Here is a 14,944-nt window from a genome sequence, read left to right as displayed (position 1 = left end):
CAGCTAATTCATATGTTCTTTCTCTCTTGCTGTTCTTATTTTTTTCGTTTTCTCATCATCCCCCTTCTGACTTACTTATACAGTGAAAAGGATTTGGTGAAACAGGCAAAAACCTTAAATAGTGCAGCAAACAAACTGATCCAAAAGCATCATTAGACATTTTTATGTCTGGCCACCTCACAGCTCTGACATCAGAACTCATTTATGAGGGGAGAACTTGAGAATTGCTAAAAGCAACCGTTAAAATGTTAATTGTCACCTAAAGTTGATTTGGGATTTTCCGAGTTTTTAAAATGAGTGGTTTTTTCTGCCGAGATGTAGTCGGGTCTAACCATCCCCAGCCCTGCCATGTAAACCATGTTCAAGTACCAGCGAGCTGGCCCCGAGCGCCCGGGAGAGCCTCAGGAGCGGGGAGGCGGCCGTGCCCAGCAGCACGGCCCTCGGCACGCTGGCTCAGCCGGACCGCGGCCAGCTCGGGACACCCAGCTCCTTTCTGTATTGCCCTTTTGTGACGTAGACGAGAAATGCATCCCTGGAAGTTGTTGACAGTAGTTGTGTGCGTAGCCCAAGCCGTTCCCCGTTCTCTCCTGTTCTGTGGGTCCAGCCCCGAGCCCGAGCCGGCGCCGGGAAGACCGGCCCTCCCGTAACCAGCCTGCCTGGATTCTGCCTTAGGGACTTGGGGGGAGGGTGGGGACTTATCCTTATTCCTTTCAACTTCATGTGTCCAGAATTAGTAGCTGTAGGTGTCTTAGAGTAACGCGGTAGAGTGGTAAGTTCAGTGGAAACCTCCTTCTCTGCATTGCTTCTACCTCCGCCAGGAATCCCTCCAGACGTGCCCTGTGGTCCTTCCTGACCCCAGGAGGTGGAGGAGAGGTGTTTGGGGAGGTCTCTCCCCTTCCCACAAAGGGAAGTTACCAGTTTTGTAAAAAATAATCTGATCTTTGTTTAAAGGAAACAAAAACATATTAAAAACAGGAGAAGGAAGCCGGTGTGCAGCAGTGGGGAGTGGAGATGGAAATTTGGTCCTTGCCCTTTTCTTGTCCGAGTAGTTGGTGGCTGAAAGAGTTGCCTTTTATACACTTTGCATTTTCTTCTGAGTTTGCCTTGCTCAAAACAAATGGAATTTGCTAATGGAACAAGAGCTAAAGCTTAGAAATGCCTCTCAATAGAAAAATAATTGCCAGTTTAACACTCTGGTGCAAAATCTGAAGTAACTGTAGCTTGAACTATTATAAACTAACATTCTTTGATCACTGAAGCCCCTGTGCTGGCCTCTCACAGGCTTTAGGTTTATAAACGCTCCTCGAGATACCTTTTACTTTTGGAGGGTTGGATTTGGGGAGTTTGTGTGTTGAATTAGGGGTTTTTTGCTCTGGTGAGATGCTTGTCATAATTCTTTGGTGCCGGTTCTCCCTTTGACCTGTGGGACAGTGCTCCTTGGGGCAGCGGGTGGCAAATGTGACAAAGGCAGGAGGGAACACCTGGGTGTGTTCAAAAACCCACGGGGCTCAGCCTGGTCCCTGCAGGTGTGAGCCTGGGCCACTGTGGGGTTGTTCCCCAGGCTCCCAGCACAGCCCTGCTGGGATCCTCCCTGCCATGGCCCAGCCGCATGCTTGAGCCTATAGACTCACCCCTCAGTAACCTGCTACGAGAAACTCCAACTCCCTGGAGAAAAAACAGTCCTGAGGGAAAGGTGGAAGCTTTGATGGAGGTGTGTGAGCAGCTGGTTAGGGCAGGAACTCCCTGCCCTTAGCACAGTTCTGCTGTAGGAGCAGGGACTGGGATGGTGCTGAAATCAGACAGATTGAAGGGTCTGGCTGCTTCTGATGTCAGGCCCCAGGTGGTGGAATGTGGTGCTGTGCTGGGGCTTGAGCCAAGGTTTCCATCCATGGGAGAGACCAGGAATATGCACTAATTCTCAATAGAGTAGCTACAACCTATGTTGCAAGTTCCAGTTACCTGTGCAGAGCTGAAATGTAACGTACATTAAACCCCAATTGGACTTAAAATTCTGTGTACTTGAGGTTTGCTTCGAATCTGGATAAAAGTGATGTTTTCTGTTTCTCATATAATGGCTGTAAACTGTAGTGATAGAATAAAAACTATTGAAAATGAGAGCTTCTGCCTGGTTCACCTACATTTTGCTTTGCTTTGAACTATTTTCCTCCTTTCCATTGTTTTTACCATTCTCTTTTTTTGGCTTTACCTTTTCACTGGGTTTTTTATTTGTTGGTTAAACTCGGTCTTCCTCCCCACCATGGCTTTTGTTTTTTATCACAAGTTCATGTGGCTCAAATCCAGATTGCGACAGGCAGAGAAGGAGCGGCAGCTGGCCCAGCAGGACAACCGGCTCTTCAAGCAGGAGTTTGGGGACAAAATCAACAGCCTCCAGCTGCAAGTGGAAGAGCTCTCCAGGCAGCGGTGAAGAGACCCTTTCCCACCCTCTTTCCTGGGCTCTTGCTGTGTCTGGGGGATGGCAGAGGGAGCAGGGATGCAGAGGGAGCCAGGCAGGTCCTGTGCTGAGGTGGAACTCCAGTTGGGAACAGCATGGCTTGGACACTGGCTGCCCAGAATAGCTGTGGATGCCCTGCTCCTGGAAGGGTTCAAGGCCAGGTTGGACAGGGCTTGGAGCTGTCTGATCCAGTGGAAGGTGTCCTTGCACATGGCACAGGGTACAAGACAGTCTGTAAGGTCCTTTCCAACTCAAACCTTCTGTGCTTCTGTGATAATTGCGAATCCAAAGCTCACATTAATGATTTGCTGCTCCCGGGCAGAGATTGAGCAGCCAAGTCTCTGTCTGGAGCAAACACTGAAGGGGCTGGAGCAAGGCCAGTGATTTTGGTTGTCTTACATGACACACAGTACTGTGATGTGGATTTTTTCCCCATTGAAACTGCTCTTAGTTTTGCTGGAAGCCAAACAGAGGCCTTGTCAGAAGCAATCACATTTTCCCCTGTAGCCTCATCACTTGAGCAGTGTCAGGGACACAGACAAATCTCATTCCTTAAAATAGAAGAGTGTCTCCTGGAGCCTTGATGCATCTGTGGCTTGTTGCAAGGTCACTGGGATGAATTCTGTGGGAGCATTGCTGGATGCAAGGAGGATTTTGTCTCTTCTTCCCCTCCTGGCCCAGCTTTTTGTTTCCTTTTTCAAAAAGCTGCTCTGACAACCAGAAAATCCCTTTGGTCAGCAATTGGTGTGAGGTCCTGGGTGTGCATGGGTGAGCTTAGGAGGACAAATGGGTCTGGTTTTGCATCAGTTGGATGGTAAACTGTGCCAGAATTAGACTTGTAGGTTTCTCATCCTGACACATTATGGCTAAACACACTGCGAGACAACTTTGGGTTCCAAGAGGCAATTTTAGCTGTTGAGTTAGGGGTGTGAAGAAAGGGTCAAACAGTTCATCATTTTGTAATGCCAAGTGTCCCCAAACCATCCTTTATTCACAATTCCACCTGGCATTCCAGGAGCCACCTAGAGCTGGAGCTAAGGCGGGAAAGAGACAGATGGTCTCACAGTCACCAGCGCAGCCAAGAAAGCAAAAAAGGCCCCAAGAATTGGCTCAGACAGGTAATGTCACTTGGGTTTTGGCTCGGGTTTGAGGTACAGCTTCCCTTGGATTGATTGCTTTTACTGAGCTTTCTTGGGCAGTAAATGGTTGCTGTTCATGTGCCACAACCAGAGGAGCTTTGGGATGGTTTTTGTACACTCTGAACAGGCAGCTTGAATTGTAACAAGAACTGTGCAGTAACAGAGATGGCTTCTGCCCTTCTTTGTTTCTCCCTGGTCTGCCTGAAAGGTGCAGTTTTGTCTTTTTTGACCAGTATTGCACAATTTCAGTGAAGTGCGTTAGGCCTCATGGCTCAGCTGGGGAGAAGGGGAGGATTCTTTCCTTTGCTGGCTGGGAAACTTTGCCTCTGGTCAGGTTTTACAAACCCTCTCCAGCCCATCCTTGTTCTCAGCCTCTGCTCTGCAAAGAACAACTGGTGGGACCCCTGCCCACCTCCGAGAGGCAGAGGGAAAGCACTGGGAGCTGCTCCCAGGGCAGCCTGGGACACAGATACCCCTCTGTGCCAAGGAGGGGCAGAGCAGCATCCCAGAACAGCAGTGCTCCCCTGGCAGTGTGGCAGGAGTCAGCTGCAGTGTTCCTCTGGTGCAGCTGATGGGTGAGTGTTTCCTTTTGGCAGGATGGGAAGCTCAGAACGCAGGAAGAGAACGCTAAAGTGAAGGAGCCGCTGAGAGAGAACAGTGTCCTGCCACACAGGTAGGGAAAACAAATCTGTTCTGCCTCTCCTTTCCCAAGTCCTGCTTTTCCTTCTCTGATTTCTGCACCAACAGGGAGCTTGGAATAGTCCAGCTTCCCTTTTTAAGAAAGATTTCCAACCTCATGCTGAGTTTTCTGCTGCTTTTCCTTAGCTGTCAAAGGGAAGGAGGAGGTTCTGTTGTTTGCTTCCAAATGGGAAAAGCTCTGTGTCTCTCCCATTTACCTTTGAATTTTTTTCTATCTAAACCTGCTGTTTACTACTTTTTCTGACTAAAGAGTCCTTGGTAAGCCAAATGCAAGACCTTTGGAACTCATGTCCAAAGTACCTTTGGCGAGGGAAAGGAGAAGGGTGTTCGGACCTCCTAAAGAGCAGCTGTTGGGAAAAGAAAATTTCAAGTGAGATCTTAAGATGGCTCTGTAAAATTGTGGTTCAGGTCACTTGTTTCCAAGCTGAATTATTACAGAGGATGGTTGTTGTTGCAGGATTTTAGTATTTGGTTTTAGGAGTTAAAAGGTGTTTTCCAAGCCCCTGGGCACAGCTCAGTGCTGAGGCTTTGGCTCAGGGATGGAACAGCCCACTGGAAGTGCTCTGACTGTCAGGGCTCTGCTGCAGTGTCTCGAGTGCCAATGGAGAGGCATTCTCCATTGAGTTAATCAGGAAAATATCCTCCTAAAAATAGCATAAAGCACTTCAAATCTGCTTTGCCAGACAGTAAAACCCTCCCAGGCCTGAGATGTTTTTTAGCCCCGTTTCACCTGGAGTGTTTAAGGCAGTGAGGGTCAGGTTGATGGTTTACAGACCTTGTGGTGCTTTATTGCTGCATTTCACAGCAGGGGTAGGGATCAGCAGTTTGAAACTGTTTTGCTGTAGCACCTCAGCAGTCTTTTCTGTGTTCATGCTCCCTCTCTTCTGCTCTCCTGAAGGTATTTTGCCATTTTTTCTTCTCTTCCCATTGAACCAGGAGTGCTACTGAAAAATCTGGGGAGGGTTTTAAAAGCAGGATGAGGGAGTTCCCTGGTGGCACAGATGTTTTAGTTAAAGGTTCTGGTGATGGAAGGCCTGCTCCAAGTGACACTGTTGTTCCCTTGTAGGTCACCCAGCAGCACACAGGAAGAGCAGGTGGGTGATTCTCTTTCTTGGTTGTTTTGCTCTTTTCCTGTCAATCAGCTGGACCAAAGTCTGCTCCTTCTCGTGCACTTGGCAAAGCACAGCCCAGACCCCCAGAGTGCCACTGGGATGCCTTGTGCTGTCTTGTGCACTGGCAATTTGCTGCTGTCAGCTTGTTCCCAGTGAAAACCCTGTTTAGTTCCCCCCTGTTGCTGCTGAGCTCTGCCACAGGAGCCATGTAAAGCACAATGTCTTGGTGTTGGCTTTAGGAGCAGCTGCCGGGGCCCGGGCACGCCGAGCTGTGCCAGCTCTGCCAGGGGGAGGCCAGCAGGAGCCAGAGAAAGGTGAGTCCTGGCCTTGAATGGCCATCATCTCCCACACACTCTGCCTGTGAGCTCCCTCTGCTTTCTGCTGTGCAGTCTCACATTCCTGCTGGTGACTTGGGCCAACAAGTGAGCCCTTGCAGGCCTCTCTGCCCTTAACAGAGCTTGGTTAAATGCTGATGGGGTGATGATCCCCTGCTCAGTGGTTTGGTTCTCCTCTCCCTCAGCAGCTTCTTCCCTTCCTTAGCTCAGTGTTTGTTTTTCCCCGAGTTGATGTGCCAAGACCTGAACCTCTCCTTGCCTTCTGTCCTTTTCCTGCCTTCCAGAACATCTGCAAGAACTGTGGGGGCACCTTCTGTGAAGCCTGCTCGGCACACGAGCTGCCCCTCCCGTCCAGCATCAACCCCGAGCGCGTCTGCAACCCCTGCCACCAGCGGCTCATCCAGCAGTATTCCAGCAGCCCCTTGTAGGGGAGGGGTGGCACAGGGGTGACAACAGCAGCTGGAGCTGAAGGTGTTTCTGGAGCTGTTCAGGGGGAATGCAAAGACACTTGTCCGTGTGCTCTGGAGGTCAGATGGGAAGCAGCTTCTTGGTGTTTAGAATCTCCTCTTACTAAAACAGCAGCCTGAGCCCTTCCCTGTACCCAGATCAGCCTGTGCTGTGGAGAACTGCATGGGAATGTCACATGGAGCAGCCCCAAGGTGTGCCTGAGCAGTCTCGGCACTCTGGGAGCCCCTGCCCAAACCGGAGCTGTTGCTGCATGTGGAAGTCAGGAGCGTTCTCACCCTCACGGGTGTGGTGTGGGTGTGTGTGCTGCTGAGCAAAGGCTCCCCACGACCCAACAGGAGTGTTGGTGTTCCTCACATGTGGCTGCACTTGAAATCCCATCTCCCCTTCTCCGTTTGCCCTGGACAGGCTGGCTCATCCTGGGAGCCCCGAGGTGATGGTGTGAGCTCATCCTCGCTGCATTTCCTTGGCTCAGGGCTCTCACAGGGGCTCAGCCTGCACAGGGACACCCCAAACCAAGCTGTGAATGTTCTGTTCCCCCTCTGTGCTTCGGGGGCTGGGCCCAATCCCCATCAGAGGGATCCACTGCTCCACCTTGTGCACATGGAAACGTTGTTACAGTGAACCTGGCATTTCACTTTTTGTTGGATCAAAGCTAAATGGGAACACTTCTCACCTGTTATAAATTTTAATTGCACATTCAGTTCAGAGAGGTTTCATGGTTCATGCCACATCATTCTTTGTTACTGTCCCCTCAAGGAATTTTGTTAGTCCAGAAAGGGGTGGTGGCTTACTCTGTCACAGGAATGTTTACTCCTTTTCTCCCGGCACCTCCTGCAGTCTCTGAGACCACAGAATGTCCTGTAGTTAATAGAAAAGGGATGCACTGGTGTGACAAGTGCACTGGTTTGTACTGATGTTGTCAGGGGATAGTGGTCAATTCCTTGGAGGGGATTTTCTAGTTATTAGATTGGCTGGAACCACATGAAACAGCCTCTTGGAGCTGAGCTACAGCCATGGTTGGTACTGCTTTGTACCAGCAATCATCTCTCCTAGATCCTTTTGGGACTCAGCATGTTCAGCCACCCAACTTGTACGCTTCCCTGCTCTTTTAGCCCCCAGGCAGCCTCCTGACCCATTTCCTTGCTGGTATCCCCAAAAATATGGCGAAATACCAAAAGCCTGGGATTCAGGTGAATTGCTGAGTTCTCTGAAGGGGTGGGACACTGGAGGTGGTTGGAGAAAACCCTGAATTCAGGGTCAGTGGTTTTGGGTACGTACTGCCCATATCCAACAGCGTGAACTCTTACACTCAGCCCCCCCGTGACTCATTCCCTGAGGAGAAAACAAGAGCCAAGCAATGCAGAGGGAGCATTAAACTGGAAATGGAGGATTAAACTCCATGGAGCAGGGAGCCCCTGCAGAGCACAGCCCTGGTGGCTGCCATGGACTGGCCTTGGGGAAGGTGGGAGTGGGACTGTGCTGGCTGCCAGCTACCTCTGAGCTCAGGTACTCTGTGATGCCAGGGTGGGCTCACACCCCGACCCTGGCAATGGGGGGACAGCTTTTCTGATGTTAATTTTGTTCTACACAATAAACAAACTTGATCATCCATATCCTGCCTCCTGAGTGCTCTTTCCATCCCATTCCTCTGGGGCTGGAGGTAGGAAAGGGTCCAGAGCAACAGCATGCACCTGTGTGAGGCCTGAGATCACTCAGCTGTTAATTGGCAATCCTGGTGTTTTATTAATGTAACCTGATGGACCTGGAGCCCAGGACTGCTCCACCCTGCAGCCCTGGCCACTCCCACTGCAGCTGCTGCTGGAGCAGCTCCTCACAGCCCCTCACGTTCATTACAGGCTCTTACACAAGGCTGAACTCAGCTTCTCCTGCTTGCTGCACGGTGACACTGAGACCTCATCTTCATGCTCATGGCCACGGAGTGTGTTTGCTTGGCCTAAAAACAAGCAAGAGGAAAAATAAAAATCACTCACTCCCTCACTGTGGCTTACTGTTTTCCTTTTCTTCTCCAATGCCCACTGCCTCTTATTCCCAGTTAATGCTCTATTAGAAACAAGTAGTACAGTTTGCCAATAGTAAAATACCACAGACTCCAGGCAGGGCTGCAGCACAGGCACAAGGAACCCTGGGATGCAGGTAAGAAGTCAGAGTTTGCATTCTGAACCTGCCCCAAGCATTTTTCCCTGGCCTGGATTAACAGTCCAGGATGGGTGGGCTGCCCTCCCTGCTGCAGGGCCCAGGGTTTGGGGAGCATTTTCTGAGGGGAATTCATGGAGCAAGCTGTCCACCATCTTTCATGGTCACATCAAATCCACCCCCTCCAAAAGACCAGTTTCTATGAAGTCACACCCATGGGAAATGCTTAGCCATGCTTCCTCTCCTTGCCAGGGAATATAACCCCATCAGAGCTTTCCTGCAGCAGGACTGGCAGCTGTGGAATGTGGAGGTGCAGGCTCTGGGATCCAGGCTGGACACCTGGTGCCAGGCTGGGGGGTGGTTCCCTTCTCCCCTCTGTGTTTTACCCTCTGGGCTGGTTGGAATACTGCAGATTGGAGTGTTGCTACAAAGAGAGCAGGAAGGACAGAGGGCTGTGCTTACCAAACCTGCGCCTGTGCTGCTGGCACTAGCAGTTCTCCTTGCCCTTGGGATGTTCATTCAGGAACAGTTCAATGGCACAGCTCTCTGGAGATGGAACAGAGGTGGGCTGAGGTCAGAGACTTGCATGTGTTACATTGTTTTGGATTTTTTTTTCTGTCTGTACCAAACCAGGGTTGTATGATGCCCTCCCTTTTCCTCACTTACCCATCTGTGCCCCCTCCCTGGCCATGGCTGCGACTGCATCCTCGTGGCTCTCAAAGTGCACCTCTGCCTCTCCTGTGGCATCTCCATGGGAGTCATATTCCACCAAGATCCTTGTGGGCCGCAGTGGAGCAAAAAACTGAAAAGCAGCAAAGAGTTTAGTGAGAAACAACAGTAAAGCCCCCTATTCCCCAGAAACTCACTGCTTCTACTGCCAAAATTTGCTGACCCATGGGGGGTCTGAGCTCCTGAGCAGCAAAAGGCTCCCTGATCCATCTGAGTGAAGCTGAGGCACTCCCCAGGCACCTGTGCCAGCCCCTGTGAGCTCCTGGCACAGGAACTCCTGCCAGGAATAAAAATCCTCACACAGCACCCATGCTCTGTACACATCAGTGCAGCTCCATGTACACTGCTGATGCTGCTGTGCAGTCAGCTACTCTGAAATCTGGCTTTAGATTCTCAGTGGCTCCTCAAGCCTAGTGATGGATATTAACACATCCCAGCAAGCCTTAATTCCTTTTTATTCATGGACAGGAGCAGATCCCTGTTGTGCCTGAGGCCACAGCTGTCCAAAGCCACAAGGCACTGCGAACTAACAGACACTAATTAATTAAAACCTGCAACTCCTGCAGCTCTAACAATTAACTGAGGGCTTGCACAGGTAATGACAGAAGCACACTTCACCCACAGCCTGCTACTCACATTTATGATGTCCTGGGCACTAGCTTGGGAAGGAAATCCTCTCATGTGGACAAAGTGCCGTGGTGGTGACGAGGCGTTCTCAGACTCTAGAACGTTCCTGGGGCTTTCTGTTCCTTCCCTGTACAATCCTGTGGAATGGAGGGAAAAACCATCACTAGTGCTTGCAGTGCCCCTTCCTCACGTGAAAGCTGTGGGGTGACACGAAGGGGCCTCGAGGAACACTCACAACAGGGAGGGACTCACTGATTTCTCCTCCGGCATAGGAGCCTCCAGTGTCTCTCCAGCCCCTGTCTTCAGGGATGGATTCATACTCTCTTCTCTCCCTGGAATAGGCCATCACCTGCCTGCTGTAGGGCATGTGCCTCTGCATCTGGTGCTTCCTGCTCACATACACTTCTATGTACCTGGAGCCAAAGGGAAAGAGCACGTGGAAATGGAGGTGTGTGAGCCAGGTGGGTGAGGAAGGTCAGGAAGCTCCAAGTCACACAGGTGTTCACACACGTTCTCCTACCCCTGAACTCCAGGGAAGCACTCACCTATTTCCCATATATTCCTTGTGCCGTAGCAGGGCCTTAGCAGCCATTTCAGGAGTCTCAAACTGCACAAAAGCTTCTCCTGTTCTTCTGTCTCCCCGGTAAATGAAGGCTATGTCTGTTATTTTCAAACCTAGAGATGGCAGGGGACAGAAACTTGTGCTATAGCTCAGAAAGCTTTTTTTTCCCCCCTGTTTTTTGATGAGCTAATTGGGCATGTAAATAGTTCTGAAAAAACTGCTCATGCTTGCCTGGAGTACCTAACTCCAATTTTTTGCTTTAAGACAGTTTTCACAGAAGACTTAATTAAAAGAAGGAATCAGTTTGAGGCTTCCAGTAGGTGAATCTGGGTTCTGGACAAGCTGATGCAGAGCACAAATGTTCTTGAAATTTTCTCTTATTATGGTAGGGTTTTTCCTGTATTTTTTAAAACTCAAGTCAGATTCAGTGAATACACTTTCTGTGCTGCAGAATGTCATCCTGGGGAGCTGGGATGTGCTCCAGCACTGGGCATGGGACAAGGATTCAAGTGGAACCCCTAGCCCCAAATCAGAGTGCTCAAAGTACTGACCCTGGATTGGATCTGCACAAGGTCAGAGGGGCAGGGAAACTGTGCAGGGTGCTCAGAAAGCCTGTGTGGCTTCTGGGGAGCAGCAACTCCTTGTGGTGTTCAAGGTGTGTGAGGCTGTGTGTGCTCTGCCTTGTGCCCTGAGGAACAACAGCAGCAGCCCAAGGAAGAGCGTGGCCCAGGCTGAGTTACCTGAGAAGAAATCTGCGATGTCCTCCTTGGTGGAGGTGAAGGGGAGGCCTCGGAGCAGCACGACCCCGTCGTTCATGGCCTGCGACTCGTCCCGCAGGTTCCGCAGCAAGCCCTCCACATCGCTGTCGTGCACCTCAAACACTGCAAGGAAGGGGCACCGAGCCTTTCCCCACGTGCCACTGGAAGCAGCGCTCAGCACCCGCTCTCCTAAGGCAGCTTTCCCCCCTGCAAAGCTCCATCCTGGTTCCTCCCCAACCCCCTGCCCTGTGGTCCTGCCCCTCTGCTCTCCCTGGCCAGCCTAGGACATTTTGGCCCCGTGGTGCCCGATCTGCTGCTCAGTTCCAGCCCTGCACCACTGAGCAGGGAGCTCTGGTTCCCTGGGGAGTTTCACTGACACGCAGCTCCTGCTGCTCCAGACCCACCTTTCACGTAGCGTGGGCCCATGTACCTCAGGTGCTTCTCCAGGGCTCTCTGCACGTCTGCTTTGGACTCCAGCTCGATCAGGGCATCCCCCCTGCGCCTCCCATCCCTGTTTAAGAGGAAGTGTATCCCGTTCTCACCGTTTCGAATTCTGCAGGCTGCAAAGCAAGGGACACACAACACAGGGACACACAGGACTGCGTCAGACACTGGGATCTGTGTCCTCACCACAGGGCTCAGGGCTCATCCCCTCAGCTCTGCAGGACGGAGGGTACAACACTTGCATTTCTAACACCAAGCTATTGTCAAACTTGGTTTAGTTTGGCAGGTCAGCAAGTCATTTAAAAACTTGCATCTGGCCCCTGGGAGGATGCAGCATCCTATGACAGTGGGGAGGATCAGCCCTACAAAGGTATGTAAAGGCTATGAATTAGGATCAGAAAACAATAGTGTAATTTAAATCAATTAGCAAAAACCTCCAGTTTCTTAAAAGGAGAGGAGTTTGGGCCAGCCATAATGGCCTGTAAGAGCATCACTGAATTGAACTGCCTTTAAGAAGGGACATTAAGAAGGGAAAGCCCTGCCCAATTAAATTTAAGATAATATAGACAGTGTCGAGCAGTTTGGATGTTGATTATTCCCTTCAGTTGTGAATAATTTTGCAGCAATAATAAGACCTCATCTTTCTCTGGCTAATGACCTCTCAATTGTCCTTCTCTTAAGTAGTCATGAACTAATGAGCATGCAATACCAACAATGCAGCACAGTTAGGGAGGAAAATGAACACCATACTATCAAAGAAGGTGAGGACATCCTCCTCGGTGCACGAGAACGGGAATCCTTGCGCCCTGACGAGGTAGACGGTGTCGCTTTCCGCCTTGGCTGGGGCGGGCTCCTGCTCCGCGAGGCGACCTTCGTGGGACGGAGCATCTGTGACCTGTCACGGACACACGCGAGAAGGCGCCGAGCAGGTGAGAAGCGGGAGGCCGCGGCTCCCCGCAGGGGTGGGAGCCCGCCATTTCCACACGGCCGTACCTGGCTGTATGCGCGGATCGGGATCGGGATCGGGGCCGGGATCGGGATGGGGGCCGGGAGCGGGGCGAGCCGGGGCAGGCGCAGCGCGGGCGGCACCGCCGGGCCCCGGCGCAGCAGCAGCGCGGACAGAGCGCGGCGGGCGGCGGCGGCCACGGCCATGCCGGGATCGCGGCTCCGCCCCGCGACCTTCCCTCCTCCCTCCCTCCTCCTTCCTTCCTTCCGTCCCGGGGGCGCCGCACGGGAAGCGCTTCCCGGGCACTGCCCCCGCGGCTCCCCGGGACTCGGCTGTCCCTGCCACAGCGCTGGGTTGGAACGGAACGGAACTTAAAGATCATCCCGTTCCACCCCCTGCCATGGGCAGCGACAGCTTCCACCACAGCAGGTTCCTCCAAGCCCCATCCATTCTGGACATGAACGCTTCCAGGGAACGGCACAGTTCTTCTGGGCAGCCTGTGCTTCCCAGTATCCCACCCAACCGTGCCTTCTGTCAGTGTGAAGCCATCCCCCCCTGTCCTGTCACTCCAGGCCCTTGTAAGTAGTCTCCATCTTTCTTGCAGGTTCCCTTCAGGCACTGGAAGGCCGCAGTTGGGTTACCCTGAAGCTTTTCTTTCTGAAAACATCCAAATTCTCCTAGCTTCTCCTCGTAGCAGAGGTGCTCCCTCCCTGTGCTAACCTTGCTCCAACAGGTGAATGTCCTTTCAGTGCTGAGGACCCCAGGGCTGGGGTCTCACCTGAGCAGAGCTGGTTTTCCAACAGAGATTGTTTTCTCCCCCTCCCACCCATCCCTGCTTGAAGGTCTCAGAGGCAGCACTGGCTGAACCTGCTGGTGAAGAATATTCCCCTTCCAGGCGGTCTGGGAAGACAGTCCTGCTGTCATTGCTGCATCCAAGAGGGATAAGGGGAGAACACCTGCCACCGCCTTCTCCTAAGTGCACACGTGGGGAAGCTATGTCCTGCTGAACCCAGAAAAAATTTTTTAGGATTTAGTAGGCATCCAAGCAGCTGTTCAGGAGGAGGATGTGCCAGGCCAGGCAGGACCCCAGCATCAGGAAGATCACGAGTTATGACAGCCAAGACATTGCTCTTTTCCAGCACCCTGTAGCTGTAGCCTGGGGTAAGTTGTAGCCAAGTAAGAGTTGTGATTTCAAGGCACTGCAGACTGTCACACCCAAAATACAATCTTGGGTTTTCCAGCACCAGTCTTTCATCTTGTTGTGCTGCCAACACACTCGTTTATCAGAAGCCTTGAACGTTTCTTATCACCATTCTGAAAATGTGAACAAGCTACTTTATGTCACCCTCTTGCTGCTGGCTGATGCTTTTGTAAACTATTCTTTGTAACAAACTTTCACATGACAGAGTGTAACCCTGAGAATAGCATGGCCCCTTGACAGCAGCACTCTCAGCCCTGCTGAGTTTTCAAGGTAAATCTCGTATTATGCACATTTTCAAAGGAATGCTGACCTTGGTGCCCAAGTGGTTCACATTCCACTCTTTGATAGCCTACTTGCCAGGTTTCTCTTCAAAACCTTCTTTAAACAAGCAAGCAAATGTAATAGGAGGGGGAAAAAAACCCCTAAGATAACTATAGGAATTCATCTTGAGCACTTATCTAGATCTAGATTGGCTTTTGTGCTTTCAGTTTAACTGAATAAGCAGATCCCTAAATCTCAGGGACCGAAGGAATGTTAGGTGCATTCTTCTGCTGTGACCCAAGCAGGGTGCAAGGAAGAGTCTTTTGGAGGGATGCACATCTTCCACCCATTTTTCCTTCGATCTGCTTGCTTCCCAAAAAACACCCACCGCTGCTTGTCCGGCAGCTTGTCAGGTTTGTGAGAGTTACCTTTAGAGGGCACTGTGCTGTTGGGCAGCTGCTGGCGCTGAAGTTTCCATGGAATCTCAGAGCTTCCTTAGTTACGTGACGGATCAGAGCCTCTGCACCTGTGGTAGAATATAAAGGTCATCCTAGGACAGGAGAATTTGCATTTATTCCCTTCGACAGAACTGCTGTTTAATGCAGTCGGCTTTAGGAGAGGGAATCTGCCTCTAAAAATAGAAGATCTCAGGACATGTCTCCATACTGCTGTGGACCAAGAATTTATCTGCCCTGGAAAATTTACCTACCTGGCAGGATGCCTTTTTCATTAATAATGTTAAACAGGTTGTTGTGAAGAATAATTGATGCTGGCTATTCTTTAGTCTGATCAGACTAAAGAGGATGATCAGAAAATCATTGGATGTGATACTAAAACAAGTGTTTATCTTATACTGGGAAACATTCCTTATCCCTCTGTGTAATCTGCTGTCAAGAAAAACTGACCTTCTGTTCCCTTGTGGTATTCCCCAAAATCATTTATCCCCTGTGTTATTTTTGAAAATAAAATGTTTTCCTTTTTTGTACTCCTGACCCTACATCCACGCTCAGTTTCGTGGTCCCGTCTTTTTATGCCGCTTTCAGCTGGAATGTTCTGT

The 14,944-nt window shown here is 51.0% G+C and overlaps 2 protein-coding genes across 8 annotated transcripts in view; one reads left to right on the top strand and one right to left on the bottom strand.

The window, feature by feature from the left end:
• The window catches only part of RUFY3 (RUN and FYVE domain containing 3), a 29,963-nt gene extending 22,147 nt beyond the window's left edge, over positions 1–7,816 (top strand). For 5 of the 7 annotated variants that reach the window (XM_033059690.1, XM_033059689.1, XM_033059688.1 and 2 more), the window contains one exon: positions 84–2,117. In XM_033059690.1, coding sequence (XP_032915581.1) covers positions 84–156 — 73 coding nt within the window. In that variant the 3' untranslated portion in view covers positions 157–2,117. Of the gene's footprint in view, positions 1–83; positions 2,118–2,301; positions 2,422–3,467; positions 3,571–4,187; positions 4,265–5,356; positions 5,385–5,641; positions 5,717–6,021 lie in introns of those variants that run through there. The other 2 variants (XM_042779262.1, XM_033059694.2) reach the window with 2 other exon arrangements.
• Positions 7,817–7,924: 108 nt separating this feature from the next.
• GRSF1 (G-rich RNA sequence binding factor 1) lies at positions 7,925–12,631 on the bottom strand. The gene is made up of 10 exons (XM_033059695.1): positions 12,473–12,631; positions 12,230–12,374; positions 11,440–11,595; positions 11,018–11,158; positions 10,261–10,390; positions 9,968–10,128; positions 9,725–9,852; positions 9,026–9,161; positions 8,822–8,905; positions 7,925–8,159 (listed from the first exon to the last, which is right to left on the bottom strand). The coding sequence occupies exons 1-9, from the start codon at positions 12,629–12,631 to the stop codon at positions 8,847–8,849; spliced, it is 1,215 nt and encodes a 404-aa protein (XP_032915586.1). The 3' UTR covers positions 7,925–8,159; positions 8,822–8,846.
• Between the last annotated feature and the right edge of the window lie 2,313 nt (positions 12,632–14,944).

This window comes from Catharus ustulatus, chromosome 5 (assembly GCF_009819885.2).
Source record: "Catharus ustulatus isolate bCatUst1 chromosome 5, bCatUst1.pri.v2, whole genome shotgun sequence".
Classification (NCBI taxonomy): Eukaryota; Metazoa; Chordata; class Aves; order Passeriformes; family Turdidae; genus Catharus; species Catharus ustulatus.
Note: the sequence above shows the minus strand (reverse complement) of the source record. Positions and strands in the feature narration are given on the sequence as shown.